We start from the raw sequence: 16,190 nt of genomic DNA on the forward strand, positions 1-16,190 counted from the left end.
TAATTTTCATTATATGCTTCTCTACGTATCTTGGAAATACACAGCTCTAATAAAATGTAAATGATCTTTTGTGTCAGTGGATTTGTCAAAAAGGTTATGTAAGTCCAGAATTGGGTTTTCCAAATTGAAGTTTATGGTATCTCCCATCCTCCAGTCCCCCACCCCCATTATAATGAGCCTTGGAAGCATGGCATAGTGGTACTGGGGAACTAGCAAGATGGCTCCGTGCTTTAGAGTGTATACTGCTCTCACCAAGGACCTACATCAGGTAGCCCACAACTGCCTCTTTCTTATACCTCCAGCTCCAGAGAGACAGTCCATTGTTCTCTTCTGGTCTCCTTGGACACTTACAGTCATGTACTTAAATAAAAATACGTTTTTAAAGAATAGTGGTAGTGAGGCCTTACAGGTTTACTGAGTAAAAGGCATGCCGCAATCCATGTGTCTTTTCACCTTCTGCTGGGTGTGCCGATTATGGAATGAGGTTCATTAATGCCCTTTGATTTACTTGTATATTTTAACCTAGATGTATGTATACATGGGGGTTGCGAGGCTCTGTACACATGAGTATGTAAAGGTGCCAATTGGGGTTAGAAGAGGGTGTTGGATCCCCTGAAGCCATAGTTTGACCAGTAGCAGGTGGCTACCCAACGTGGGGGCTATGAACTAAACGCAAATCCTCTGAAAGAAGAGTGCACACTTTTAACTGCTGAGCCATCTCGCCACCCATTTAGAAGTTGTTGGTCTATAAAAATTAGGGATATGAGACCTGTATTTTAATTCTTTTTGGCTTTGAGAATGGAAAAATCCATAATCATTGTCTTCATTTAATTTCCCTCCTGAAATTTACTGATAAATGACAATTTTGCTTGAAGTAAAATGGATCTAAATGAAGCACTTTTGAGATTGTGACCTATGGGAAACTCCTTTGGTATAATCGAAACGATGTGGCCCACTTATTAATTGTCTTCTTTATTGTCTCTATTGTAGGGCAAGCATTGTATCCTTGATGTGTCTGGAAATGCCATCAAGAGGTTGCAGATTGCACAGCTCTATCCAATATCTATTTTTATTAAACCCAAATCCATGGAAAATATCATGTAAGTGTAAATGTCTAGAATGTCCCCTTTAAATGCAGATCAGCCAGCCTCGAGTACCTAATTTTCCTCATTCTCTCCATCTATAAAATAAAGATAGTAGTGTTTATCCTAGAGGGCATTGTGTGACATTAACCACCATCAACATCATCGTTATCACTCATTGAATTGGCAGTGCATCGATATGGTAACCATTAAAAAGAGAGAAGGATAGTAGCTCCCTGGCTGATAAGACGTGAGATAGCTCCATTAAGGCATTTGCCACCAAGCCTGAAGGCCTGAGTTCAATAGCCTGGATCCACACAGCAAAAGAGGAGGAACCAGAGCAAGCCGCTCCGCCCACCATACACATACATTTGCATACATGAATATAGTTTAATTTTCTTAGTAGAATTAAGTAAAAAAGAAAAGAAAATGCAATTACAAACAAGTAGGACAGGTCTGCTGGAGTACAATTTTCACATGACTGAGAGCAGATGTCCTCTGACCATAGCCAAATTAAACTGGAAATTAATAATAAAAGTATGACTCAAATGCTTATATATTAGGAACTGAGCGTCATACTTCTGAATAGATTAAAAAAGAAATCACAGAAAAACTGATAAATGTCTTGAACTACATATAAAAGCTGACAAACTTAATGTCATGTCTTTGGTGAAGGAGATTACATAACCTATAAACATGACACTAAACATACGGTTGCCAAACCCTGATCTTAGGACTGTGGAGCTCAGGCCTGCTGAGAATCCAAGACCAGCTGCAGCTACAGAGTGAGAGAGACACTGCCTCAGAAAAGAATAAGCAAGGAGAGAAGTAGGAAGTCAACCATAAATTCAAAGAAACCAGAAGAGAAATCAATGTAATATCAAATCAGCATAGAACAGTAGTCAACGAGAAGATGTTCTTTGAAAATATAATAAGCATTAAGAAGGACCAAGAAACAAAACCAAGCATTTCCATGTTGACCAGAATGGAAAAGGACGAGCAGTGTATGTCAGAGGTCACTATGGTTTGACACAGGTGACCTAGAAGAAATTCAGCCTTGGACAGTGTGTGGTACTGGCTTTCAATTGAAAGCCATGATGTCATAATGTTACTAACCTGTGCATCAGGAGGGTGAAAATGGAAAAAGAGGATATCTTTGACAGGAATACAGAGCATCTGAAACAACTCAGTCTTCAAGTGTCACTTAGTGACTCTACATTGATTATTTTCTAGTAGCTTCAAAAGCTTGACACATGCAGAATTTATGATTAGCCTAGTACTCTCCTTCCTAGATACATACAACAGAAATACTTGATTGTATTAAGCACTTCCTTGCCAGCAAAAGTGCTATTTAAATAGCCACCACCAGACGAATACGTCAATAACAACATTTTCACAATGAAACATTCTGCAAGAATAATCGCAAGCAGTCTCCATCTATGTACAAACACATAAAAGAGTCATATAACTTAAATAAAAGATCTCAGAAGTATGCATGCTCTACAATTCCAGGTTTGATCATCACTTTCAAAACCCAAATGCAATCTAGCCGTGAGGATGGCACACTGAGTCCCAGAGCACTGGTGCTCTGTTAGACCTGAGTGCTAGGTGCACAGGTTTGTGACAGTGTCAACTATACGTGTAAGTTACTACACTTCCATGTTTTTAAAGTTACACCTCAAAAACTTCAACTAGAAAAGGACAAAAGGAAAGAAGGTCTTACAATATAACCACAAGCAGAGTTTATTCCTAGACTATAAGGCTGATTTAATATTTAAAAATCTATCAGGAGACTAAAGGTGCAGAGTAGGGCACTTGTCCAGCATAAACGAAGGGTGTAGGAATCACACAGGCTGGACTTACAACAGAGAGAATCCCTGAATAAGGAGCACACCAGTAGCCGCCCCACCTACACAATGGCTTCACTGGCAAGATCCATCTGCTCAACCTATTTTGGAACTTTGAAGCCTTTTGACGCCTTACAGCTTCCTAGGGTTGGTTTAAAAGGTTAATTTCAGCTCTCGGCATGATGTCAGCTCCCATTTTGTTAGCCCCATAGCAAGCAGCCATGCATGCCCCTCTTCTTCTAAGATGCTGCAAAGGACACATTGAAGACCCTTCCAGCAATGGCTATGCCGGCTGGTGCTGTTTGTGACTTGGAAGTATAGTAAGGTGAGAAGAAGCATAGTCTCAGAGAATCCCTGAGTAAGACCTTCAGCTTATATCAAGCTGCCTCAGCACAGAAATGCTCTAAAACAATAAGTAATTAAATCCAGTCTATAGAGTTGCTGAACCATAAGAATCCAATAAGAAGTTTTAACAAAACAAAAAGTATACAAAGAAACAGCAAAAAATGGTTCATTCAAAGGAAAACTCAAATAAATTCCCTGAGACAGACCAGATGTCAAACTCAATACAGACTATAAAACCACTTTAGTATAATTTGTTGTTTTTAAGTAAGAAATAACAGGTTTCTATATAACATTCTCATTTATTTATATCATATGTAATCAATGTTCATATTCATCTGTGTTGCCTCTCTTCCACCCTGGTAGTATCCTTTCTGTCCTTATATAATATCTATAACACCTCAAAGATATGTAAAAGAACTAAAAGGCAAGGTCAAAGTTGAGAAAAGTGTATCTGAACAAGTTGAAATTATTGATAAAGAGAAAACTAGAGTTCCGGGGGGCTAGCATTGGCTCACCCCTAAGAGCACAGACTACTTACTCTCAGAGAGGATCCAAGTCAGGTTCCTCTAAGTGACCCATGCCCTCTTCTGGCCTTCACACACACTGCACACATACCAACACCATAACACAAAGACACACACATAATTAAACTTTTTTTAGTTCTGGATGTAAGGGGAAATAAATTCGGTAGGGAGAGTCAGAGGCAAATTTGAACATGCAGAAGACTCCTCAAGAGTTACAGATAGAACGATGGAAATTATCGAATCTGAGGAACATTGGGGAAAAGTTAGCAGAGCTTCAAGGAACTGGGAGATGGCATTGAGTAGGTCAGCATATGTTAGGAATTTAAAAATGGGAGCCGGGACAGAGATTATTTGAAGAAACTTCCCGGGTTTTGTTTAAAAGTCATGAACATCCAAGATGTTGAGTAAAGTCGAAGCATAAGAGACGGAGGTGCCCTAACTGAGCCGAGTTCCGGTTAGAATGTTGAAGACAGTGCTGTACACAGCATGAGAAATGACTCCTCACATACAAGAGATCTCCTGTAAATCAGCAACAGAATCCATTTCTGAAACCTTGGAGGTCAGAAGGCAGGATTGGTACATTAAAAGCCCAGAGGAAATAAAGCCTGCAAATGCGGGGCTGGAGAGATGGCTCAGTGGTTAAGAGCACCAACTGCTCTTCCAAAGGTCCTGAGTTCAAATCCCAGCAACCACATGGTGGCTCACAACCATCTGTAATGAGATCCGATGCCCTCTTCTGGTGTGTCTGAAGATAGCTACAATGTATATAATAAATAAAGATGTTTTTTTAAAAAAAAAAAAAAAAAAAGCCTGCAAATGCAGAACCTGGCAATGTACCCAGTGAGGACAAGGGAAGGGAGCCCACGGCATACGCTGCTGATGTGCATTTGATCACTGGAGCCCATGTGAAGGAGGAGAGAGAGAACCAACTCCACAAAGTTGTTCTCTGCCCTCCACATGAACGCTGTGGTGTTTGCCCATTTACCATGCACATACAGAGTAATATTAAAAAATTAAAAAGGAAATGAAAATGTTCTCAGATTAACAAAAGCAATTCATTGCCACTAGACCTCCCTACAAGCAGTGTTCAGGGAACCCTGAGGGTTGAGAGGGCACTACGCCATAGCCATGCAGAATGCCATGCTTACTGCTGTCTCACAAGTCCGAGACGAGCTTCTTCCCACCAACCCATCAGCTGCAGGAGGACTGGGCTTACGTTTGGCTTGCTTCTGTCCACACATACCCAGATTATTGGGAAGTAAATGTCACATGTATCATATATTATAAAAGTAGTTGCTAAATTAAAAGCATCCCCACTGAGGATATGGCATTTTGCCAGCAATATTTTAATGCCACATCAGATTTCCTTTCTTGTTTTTAACAGGTTTATTTCCTCTGGCCAAGTTCTAAGGTTTCCTCAGGAGAGAACGTTAAGCTTTTAATCTAAGTCTTTCTCCTCATTCTTCTCATCCCACTCCACTTCACTGATAAGGAAACTAGGTGATTTCATTTTCCCCAAATTATGCTTTCTGATTGGTTGTTTAGTGTGTCCATTTATGGTCTACAAATTGGTATATAGATCTGTGAATCACATCTTAACATGAAGTGCACAGGGAAACTGTCGGATGGATGCATTTGTTGTTCTAAGCTGGTGTAGAGGGGCACGGTCCTGTTGTCCCTGGAGTGTCAGGCAGCAGCCTAGTGACCGCATCTGTTCCCAGTGATAGCTATGGTTTTTGCACAGGCTTGAACTGTTCCTTATTTTATGCCTTATATGTCCTCTGACATCTTTTTTCAAAGAGTATTACAGTATACTAATCTATTTCTAAATTTATTTTCATAGGGAAATGAATAAACGCCTAACAGACGAACAGGCCAGAAAAACGTTTGAGAGAGCAGTGAGACTGGAGCAGGAGTTCACTGAGCATTTCACAGGTGGGAGGACTGGCTGTGTCCACAGCTACTGGCAATAACTAGCCCTGTAGTTTGCAAAACAAACATGTAAGATCTGTGGTCTGTCCTGTGGGGAGCTCAGAGGTCAGCCTGCTGGTAATGGGGAATCTTAGAGGGTAGTTAGCGTACCTAGGGTTGTGCGTGGGAAGGATTCCTGATCAGAGAAAAATAGGTTGATTTCACTGGTTTGTTGAAGGCGCTCACTTTCTCTCACCCTTTATAAATTCTTACCACTCTTCCCAGGCTTACCAAGATAGAACTGCCAGATTCCCTAGGCATTCAGGGTGCACAGCAGGATGCGTGTTACCTCATGAGTTGATCACTGCAGTCATAGAAGTACATCTATGGCCACAGGTCCTGCCTGCTGTGGCTCTGTGTGCTTGTGCTTGTGTGTGTGTGTCTCTTGGTGAGGTCACTTGACATCTGCTTTTGTTAATGTCATTACCATCTGTACATTAGATACCCAGAAATTGTTCTTTTAGGGTCTTGGGTTTTCCAGCACTGGGACCTTGCACATAGTAGGCTGCACTGAGCTGTGGCCACAGCACATTTCCCCCTAGAAACAGAAATATCTGTCCTCTGACCACCACCATCTTATCCCATTCCACTCCCCGCCCCCAGTCTCTGGAGACCATCACTGTGCTCCCTGCCTCTAGGGGTGCAGTTTAGGTCCCACAGGGAAGTGAAGCCATGTCGGAATTATTTTTATGTGTCTGGTTTAATGTAGCTTAAGGTCTTGTGTATTCATTTATGTTGTCAGAAATGACCAAATTCCTTCTTATGGCTGGATAATGTTCTCAGTATAGGAATTTAGATATTTTCTTTGTTGGCAAACATTTAAGTGGTTTCCATTGCTTTTTCTCTTGTGAGTAATGAGGTTAAACAGAAAATTGCAGGTGTTCATTGACTCTGATTCCTCTCCATTTGGATCTATACCCAGAGAGGAGATGGTCAGCTTATACCTCTCGCTGTGCTTTCTGTAGACTGGGAATGAGCAAGAGTTGTTTAGATGACAGTGGGTAGGACTGGGAATCCCTAGATGAGAGGGATGACCTACAGAGGGTGACAAGCACACAGAGGGCTGGAGGGACTGACCAACAGCCTCGTCTGTCAACAGCTAGCCTGCTGCTGTAATATCAGCTTAGGCGCAGCTAGAAAAGATAGGCTCTGACTGTGCCAAAGTGGCCCTGAACTCCTGGACTCAAGTGACCCTCTACATTTGCTCCCTGAGTAGCTGGGACCATATATGCACACTGTGCCTGACCTCATTGAAAATAATGACCACGTGAGCTCCAGGAAGTGCTCTGATAGCATAAGCCATGTGCTGAAGGGGGGTGGGGCAGCTATCTTTTTATTTCACACTTAGAGAGATACCATAAGAATATTAACGGAACAACAAAATGGCACAGGTCTTTAATCCCAGCACTCAGGAGGCAGAGGTAGACAGATCTCTGAATTCAAGACCAGCCTAGTCTACAGAGTGAGTTTCTGACAGCCAGGACTACACAGAGAAACCTTATGTGGGGCAGGGGGACATGGCTTTTACCCAAATTTCCCTAATGTTAACATTTGATCTCTAAAACATCTGAGAGTAGGTTACAAATAGATACCTTTTACTTCTAAATATTTCAGGATTTTAGCAATTCCTTTAAAGAGGAGATTTGAGTGTTTGCTAATTAAACTCAGGAAATTTAACATGGGTAATCTCACCCTTTCATACAGACTTTTCCAGGAGTGGCAGTTGTTAAAGTAAGATGGAAAAAAAAAAAAAATACTCACAGGATCCAATCTAGGAATACATGTTGCACTGGACTGCCTCATCATTGGTCAAGTCCGTTCTTACCTACTAGTCAGTCGCTGGCAACCTTGACTTTAGGATGGGGGTGGGGGTGTTCTCTGTGTGGCTGTGGCCATTCTAGAACTCTGTAGACCAGGCTGACCTCAAACTCACAGAAGAGTTCCACCTGCTTCTGCCTCCCAAGCACTGGGATTAAAGGTATGTGCCACCAAGCCAAGTTACATCTCCTTGACATTCTTTAAGCAAGAAGGCCAGTTCTCTTGTGGACTCTCCTTAGATTTGGGTTACTTTAAGTCAGAGAAGTACCATTGCATTCTCTGTGCCATGCAGTGTGTATGACACCAGACTGGACCATTCATGTATGGTGTTGCTTGTAATGGCTAAGGTATCTTGGACTTGACCTCTGATCTTCCAACCCAGGAAGAAGCACAGTGTGGTAGTAAACAGGGTGTCTTTCCCACTGCAGCTGCTCTTCCCCAGAATAATTCAGTTTGCCACCGTGGCCTACCCTGTTAGCACTGTGACCCAGTCACCGAAACTGGCATTGGCCAAATGTCTGTCTTCGCAGATATTAAAGGATAGCTATATGTAGTTCAAAATGTGAGCTTTCACAGTGAACATTACTCGTAAACATTATAAAACTTAAAACAATTACCCAGACATTCTTAGCTACATAGAAGCTCTTTTTTTTATGTCCATAAATGTTCCTCCTGATGGTATCCATAACCTCACTCACCAACTTGGAGATTTTCCTTAACGTCTCCATTTGTCATTTTACCCCAGACTCTCACCCTGCTCGCACTTGCTGCTTGTCTTCATTCTCGGATGTAGACCTTGTCAGCCTTGGGTTTACACATCCGCCACCTGCCCGGCTCCATGCTGAGTTCCTTTTAGTTGTATTAACTAACCCTTTGAGCTTTACAGACCTAGAGATCCAGTCATCCAAATAATTAGTTACCATTTTGTTGTTGTTGTTAGTGTGTTTTTTGAAAAAGGATCAATCTGTGTAGCCCAGGCTGACCTAGACTTTATAATCCTCCTGCATCTGCCTTCCAAATTGTAAAATGTGAAGTATGCATCACGACACATGCTGTGGTTTTATTTACACGTTATTTCAGGCAGGAAATAAACTTTGTAATGTGTTTGAATAGTTTCCAATACTGAGATACGGATTGTGTCTCAGTCTGCATGGCACACCCCACACTTCGGCAGAGCGTGTAATCCTCCAGCTTTCCCTCAGATCCTGTCCTGCCACCACCACATGAGTTTCACCTGCTCTTGCTTTCTGTAGTTTTCACAAAAGGTTCAGTCCCCAGCACCATCAGGAGAGTAAGCGAGCAAACGGGCTAACACAGGCCCGGATGATCAGCTCACTGCACACAGGGTAGAGACAGTGCGTGTCTTACCTGAGGTCAGTAGCTACAGACAGTACACTGCCTTCCCCCACCTCACGGGAAATGTTGATGGAGAAGGAGGACGACTAATGGGCGCTTCTGACTTTCTGTCATTGCAGCTATTGTCCAGGGAGACACGCTGGAGGACATTTACAATCAAGTGAAGCAGATCATAGAAGAGCAGTCTGGTCCTTACATCTGGGTCCCAGCAAAAGAAAAACTATGAAGACAGATGTTGCTCTTTCTTTTTTCCATGGTCTCATCTCTCTGCCCTGCTCTGGAGTCTGTCTTCAGTGTTCCTTCCACACTGACGCAGACCCCTCATCACGGTCGGCGGTTGTGCCGCCTCTGACGTCTGTGTCCCTTCGTGTTGCGTCATCTGTACTACTCTGTGTTCCTATTGGTTTCTGGCCACTTTCAGAACTGAAGATGAATGGATGAATGGCCTGACCAGCTATCTAGGGTTTGGGGAGATGCAAAATTGTAAAATTCCTTAATGTTTAAGGGAAAGTTAACTTCTAAGAGATTTTCAGAAAAGCTTTGTATACATTCTTTTCCAATCTCAGTACCAACGAAAGAAAAGTGGTTTTAATCAGTGATTCAGTGGACCTTGAGCAACTGTGCACGCTTAACTCTAATAGCATGGTTTGGCCAGTGTATTAGCTCTCAAGTTCTTTCCTCAATTGACTTCTGCTCTTAAAGTAATTATTTCATTAAAAACATAAGAAAAATAGGGATTTATTTCAGAATTAATGTCTGAGTTAACTCATAATTTCAGGAGGGCTGTTCGTTACTCATGACAGGCCTTTATCATGTGTGCCCTCCCCTGGGACACTTGCCAGGAATAACCATGGAATGTTTTCAGTCGGCCTCTGCACTCTGTGGAGAGTGACTCAGCACGTTGTCCGTACACTTTGTGGTCACAGCTCTGTCAAGGTGCAGAGAGCCCACCTCACACACAGATCTGTAGACGGAAGGCGTTTTGGTGGGTGTGTAGCAATCATGGCAGTGGAAAGGAGCCCAATTCATAGCCTAAAATGTTGATGTATGCTGAGGGAGGGGTCAGATTTTAATGACTATTTTACCCACAATAACTGCCTATTTTGTTATAATAAAATATATATAAATATATATAAAACTTTCTTTAACTAAACTGTAACTATGGGAATTATTTTCTTTACATAGTTGCACACACAAACATATATATATATTTAAAATATATTTTTCTTTTGCCACCTACTTCTAACTTTTTGTTTGGTTTTTAAATTAAATATTAATTGATGAGACTTACCGTCCTTAATCATGTGAACTGAAGCAAGTGTGTGGTGGCGATGAGGAGGAGCCTCTAGGGAGATTGGATTTCGAGTCGACGCCAGGCCTGTTCTCCTCTTTCCTACAGAATTCCAGAGGTTCCTAGGTTTTCTGTCAGTGCTGTGTTCTTGTCGTGGAGTTTGATTTGGGTCCTCTGCCTTTCCTCCGAGTTCTCCTCATTTTATTACTAGACAAACTCCATTTTTGAGATTCCCCAAACACTTCATCTTGCATAGCTGCACTGAACTAGAATGCCTCAGAAGTCAGTCCTCTACTCCATTATTAATATCATTTGGCTTCCCATTGCTCTTTGGAATTGTTATTCAATATGTGATTTTGGCAACTCCTTAAAATTTCTTAAATGAGTACTGGTTTGTAAAGAATTATCCATTCCATTTATGAGAAAGAGGAGAACAGTTAATAAACTTTATTGTAAAATCCATATATTAATGTGTCTGAATTTTGGAGATTTTTTAAATAAGCTGGCATTTATTGGGATGGTTCACCACATTACATGACAAGTTAGGTTTAAAGACATGGGCAGTATATGTAGTTCTTACACGAGATGCAGTAAACTGCTAAAAACAAACTCAGGGAGAAAAATGAGCCACCTACGATGTGAGGCCCAGCGCGGCCATTCTGCAGTGTGGCGGTGCTCCACACTGAACATGAGGGAATCGTGAAGGTGCGTCACCCTCATACGCAAAGAAGTTGTGCTGGATTTCTTTCCAGATATCTTTAAGAGATTTTTTAAGAAAATATATCCATAATGTTTTCTAGATTGTTTCGTAAGTATTAATCATGCAATTACTGTATTCATGTTAGGATTTTACAATTATTTTGAAGAAAGCCAAATATCATTAGCCCCACCCTAAGGCTTAAAATGGAATTACCTGACATGACGTGGCTGGAAAGTGGTGATGTGTGGAGTTCAGAGCGGCCTCTCTCCAAATAATGTGTTTTTCTGGTAATTCTGTGCTGCTTCATTGTTTAGCCCCTGTTCAGTACGGCACACTGGTACACATTGCAAACTGGTGTCTGTAGGAATCCCCACACCCAGAGTTAGCGACTGAGAGTGTGTGGCTGCCAGGGACTCTGAATACACGTGGACCTCACGCTGTCACGTGGTGGTGACACGAGTGTCTTCAGACACCCTGGAGACTTCACAAGTGTCTTCCTTCGCCTCGGAGTTTCAAATATTCGTAAATATTCCATATGTGAATCTGTTTCATACTGTCCGTAGGTTGAGGGGCGATGATTTAAACTCATTGGCTACCTGTCTGCTCCTTTCCTGGACTGCAGCTGCCTCAGGCTTCTGTGTAAATAGGAGACGCACACCTCCAAGCCCTGCTCAATACTGGAATATTTAGCTCCAAGGATGGCAGTTTGGGGGATTTAATACTAAGCAAAATTTGTCTTCTGATTAGAGCCAACGACCTCCTTAGTAACGTTACATGCCATGAAATAGAAGCCTAGAGGTCCTGTCACCCAGAGTTCTACAACTCAGCATAGCTGGGTTAGAGCCCCTTACCTGATGCCTCCTGCAATGCTTGTTCTTGTCCCATCCTCAGATGTGAATTACTGAAGTAAATGCCAAGTTTATTATACTCTGTTGAGAAAATATTCATAGCAGTCACTTTCCTGACTCAAACTAGGACTGTCTGATTGTGTGGTCCAGTGTAGGGGACACCACTTCTCCCTCCAGAGCTCTGCAGTGTAGGGTGAAGGAGACCATGTGTGGGTGGCTGGGCTTGGATGGCAGCCATCACAGTATAAGCCTGCTGCTTTCTTTGCACTTCCTAAAATGGAGAAACTTTGGGATCAGTAAGCCCTGAGGTGCACTAGGTCAGAGTACACTTCGTTTCCTGAAACCTAGTGTCACTCATGCTCTATGCAAGGACCTGACCAATGGAGCTGAGATGGAGCCTGGACACCCTGCAGAGCTGTTCAAGGGCTCGGCAATGGGTCCCCAGCAGTCAGCTTCTAACACCGGACATGTGTGCGGTTCTTCACTCCTGTGTGCTCGTGCTTGGTAACCAGAGTGCCACCTGCTGCCCGTCAGGTGTGGAGGACCTTTCTTAGATACGTTAGATTGTTTACAACTGTTACAAGTGTTGAGACGGTCGTTTCCTCCTGTCTGAGAATACCTTTCTAGTCAGAGACGCTGTGGGTTATCCTCTAACTCAGCCTGTAATACAGAACTGGAAGACATCTGGGTTTCATGCCTGCAGTTTCCTAACCATATTTCTAACGAGTTCTCCAGAACTGTTGATGCTTTTACCAGTAAGGCCGAGACAGTAGAGTAGAATACACTAAAACTATCAAATTAGCCTTTCATACGTCAGTACTAGTCACTACCTCATCGACTCCCTTGTGAGTTACACATCAGTTGATCACGGTTCTTACTTTGAAACGCTGTCAAAACATTGCTGAGCAGAGCTGGCCAGGCAGCTTGATAATACTGAAACCCTGCAGGGCAGGTACCAGTATGGTGGAGTTTCACACTGGTTTTCCTAGTGTCTATAAACCAATAGAAGTGGTCAGCAGAGGACTGGGGAAAGACCAGAGGAGGGTGAGGGCTGGAGCAACATCCCTAGAACAAGTGGCTAGCTTTGGCTAAAGTGGCACCCTGCCTGGGTGCAGAGAGAGATTCCCAACATCCACCTCTGACCTCCATAGCGGCAGGAGCTTCCACACACGTTCAAACACAGTTGTGCTCACAACACACACACATGAAAAAAAATGTCAGTACATTGAAATAATTCCAGTGAAAAGCATGCATATGCCTTCAGAAGGCCACACTGTGGCTATCAGAAACATGGCTGTGAATGCCAATTGTTCCCTTTTCCTACTTCCTGTCTCAGTATCTGAGGAGAGGGTTCCTCCAACATACAGGAGAATCTGTGGGTGCCCAAGTCCCAAGAAAGTGATGCTGCATTTGCATATAGCTCTGTTTCCAAAGCACTCAGGTCACCTGGGTTACTGGAATGCCCAGCTCTGTTCCGTTTTGGTACCCCACAGGGATCCAGGAGCTAATTCCCAAAGATACCAGAAGATGGCTGTGGTCAAAGTAACAAACAAACAAGGCATCCCACTAGGAAAACCATTCCCGAGAGACTGGTCTGTTTTGTTGTTTTGTTTTTTCAGAAAATTTGTTTTTGCAAACTTGTTGGAGTTCAAAAGCTCCAATGGTTATGCCTTGTTTCCCATACATATTAGTTGCCTGATTTCTTTGGGTAGTAACCCTGTGGGTTTTAAATATTCTACTACATGATTTATAGCATTAGGACTCAACTGCCATGTATTTAAGGACCCTTTCATCAGCTGGCTCCCTGGCGAACAGTATAGTTTGCAGACACAGTCCTCAGCAACCTCTGTTTTGGTTTTTCAGTTTGGCTCTGGACTGACCCTTGGGAATCTTAGTATTTATCCAACACAGACATTTGCACTTACACTTAACCTCTGCCTCAAACAGTAAGTAGTCAGTAATAGGTTTTGTTTGAACAGTTTGTACTGTAAATTTTTTCTAAAGAACTATATGGAATATGAACAAAAACTCATAAATTATTACCTTGTACAGTTAATGTAAATACGTGGAAGTCAGTTCACGGACAATTGCCATGTGAAAGTTGCTAATGAGCGCACGGTGGAACTTTCTCTAGGGAAGATGAGTGATCTAATCTCTGAGACACTCTCTGGGCTGTCTAAAATTAGGCTCGCTCGCCTCCCAGATGGAGCAGCTACAGCAGTGTGCCTGATCGCTCCATATGTCCCACAGTGGGAGTCTCTACAAAAAGATTTTCTAAATCTTGTGAGTCGTTTAATTAAAAATATCTACTTCCCTAGTGGTATTTAAGACTGGAAGAGACAGTTTTCTGAGGATAGCTCCATTTCTCTGAACATTCATGCTTGGTTTGGGTCGGCTTTACCTGACACTAATTCAGCTTTTCTCTCCCTGGGGCTAACCCTGGCCCCATCCACAGATGCTCTTCCAGGGACCTCAACTTCAAACAGGTGCTTTCAACGTGTCCCAACTTTTCAGTCACCAAATGCTACTAACTATTCCCAAGCATCCTACATTTCTTACTGGCATCACTGTGATCCAGGCCCATACCCATCTTGGCTCCCAGGCAATGATTGCAACAGACCTTTAAACCGCCAGGGGGTCACAGTTTGTCCCTGGCTGATCCAGCTGCCACCAGATGAGGAAGGAGGGGAGGGAGGCTACAGCTGGATGGCGCTTTGTAGGTGGACGGATCTTTCTCCATCAACTGTCACTCTAACACATCCTTTGATATTTTAGCATAGGTAGCAGTAGGGACCAAGAGGGGATAGCGCTCTGACATTCTGCGCTCAGCCTAGACCAGCAGAACAATAACAGACTTGGGCAGGTCGAATGGTGCCCTGCTGATTGAAGCGTTGGAGGTCAAGTCCAGTAAAACAGGACTGAGAGCTGTTGTGATGGTAACAGGGCTACTCATTCATCACTTCCCAGCTCTGTAAATTCCCACTCCCAGAACCTCGGGGACCATGCTTCTGTGAGATTGCCTAGCCAAAATCTAGGCTACCTGGTCTTGAACCATGAGCAGAAGTGTGGGGGATGGTGCCATCCAGGGAACAGAGCTGTGTGAAGAGAGAAGAGTGAACACTCAGTGCAAATCGACTTCACCAACCTGACTCAGACTTCAGGGCGTCTAATGCCAGGCGCCTCACTGTCAGCACATTTAAACACAGCACAACATGGGAAAGGGTTTCCAGGCAACAAGTCCCATCCGTCCAATTCCATTTGTTCAAGGTAGCTTAAGGTGTGACTACATAGAAACCGTTCTACAAAGTACATTTGAACATGAGGGTGGGTTCTATGGCTAAAAGGCCTAGAGAGCCAGACTGAAGCATAAAGGTCAGCAGGCCATAAAGTACATGTGACATCTCCCCTAAGAATGGGTAACAGCCTAGGACATCCAGAAGAGTCTGGGATAGTCATTCTGGGGAATTCAGGTGTTCCATAGATAGCAGAACGGTCACCAGGTCATTAACAAAGTCCACTCTCAGCTTTCTGGATGGAATGCAGGTATTGGATTTTTATCTCTCCCATTAAGGAGACATCCCTGTGTGATTAACATGCCTGGGTCTCTTAGTGCTTTTCAGTGAGCACAAGGACCTCTGTGCTCTCAACTGCTGCCAAGCCTGATGACCTGAGTTTGATCCCCGGAATCCACATGGTGGAAGGGGAGAACCGACTCCCACAAGTTGTCCTCTGGCCTCCACAAACACACAGACACAGAGAAAAGTAAATAAAATTATGAAAAATATTTAAAGGTGTGCACACGTGTACACACACACACACACACACACACGCACACACGCGCGCGCACACACACACACGCACACACACACACACACGCACACACACACACACGGAGGACTAGGACTAGATCCCTGGTCAGGCCTTAGCCCTCATCACACTACTGCAGCTGCTCGGGAATGCCCCGGGGAGCAAGCAGCCTCGTCCCAGTCTACGCTGGTCTCATCGCTTTCCCCTCAGCAGCACCAGTTATCAATCACGCTTGTTAACAGTTCTAAAGTGTCATCGCCCACACTGAGAAATTCTGTAGTAGTGTTAACTGCCAATTTGACACGGTCTAGAGTCACCTAAGAGATGAGTCTCTGAGAATGTCTACAAAACCCTGGATCCATCCTCCAGTCTCCAGATCCTGCGTGCATTGCGTGTGAAGGGAGGCGGCAGTGAATCCGATGACCAGCTTTCCCCAAGCTCAGACTCTGACCTTCCGACTTCTTTTCCTTCCAATTCTGAATTTGTCCCTGTCCAGCAGGGATGTGACATTGGGGTCCTCTAGCAGAGAAAAAGATGGTCTGGAAGGCAAATTGTTGAGGACGGAAAGCCAGGGAGTAGCTAAGTCGGGTCAGCAACTCTT

At 43.4% G+C, this 16,190-nt stretch overlaps 1 protein-coding gene across 1 annotated transcript in view; it reads left to right on the plus strand.

Annotated features, from left to right (window-relative positions):
• The window catches only part of Dlg1 (discs large MAGUK scaffold protein 1), a 188,382-nt gene extending 177,684 nt beyond the window's left edge, over nucleotides 1-10,698 (plus strand). Inside the window, 3 exon segments of the mRNA XM_032900076.1 lie at nucleotides 991-1,100; nucleotides 5,642-5,733; nucleotides 9,063-10,698. Coding sequence (XP_032755967.1) covers nucleotides 991-1,100; nucleotides 5,642-5,733; nucleotides 9,063-9,169 — 309 coding nt within the window. The 3' untranslated portion in view covers nucleotides 9,170-10,698.
• The last annotated feature ends 5,492 nt before the right edge of the window (nucleotides 10,699-16,190 follow it).

The sequence above is a fragment of the Rattus rattus genome, chromosome 4 (genome assembly GCF_011064425.1).
Source record: "Rattus rattus isolate New Zealand chromosome 4, Rrattus_CSIRO_v1, whole genome shotgun sequence".
In the NCBI taxonomy this organism is placed as follows: domain Eukaryota; kingdom Metazoa; phylum Chordata; class Mammalia; order Rodentia; family Muridae; genus Rattus; species Rattus rattus.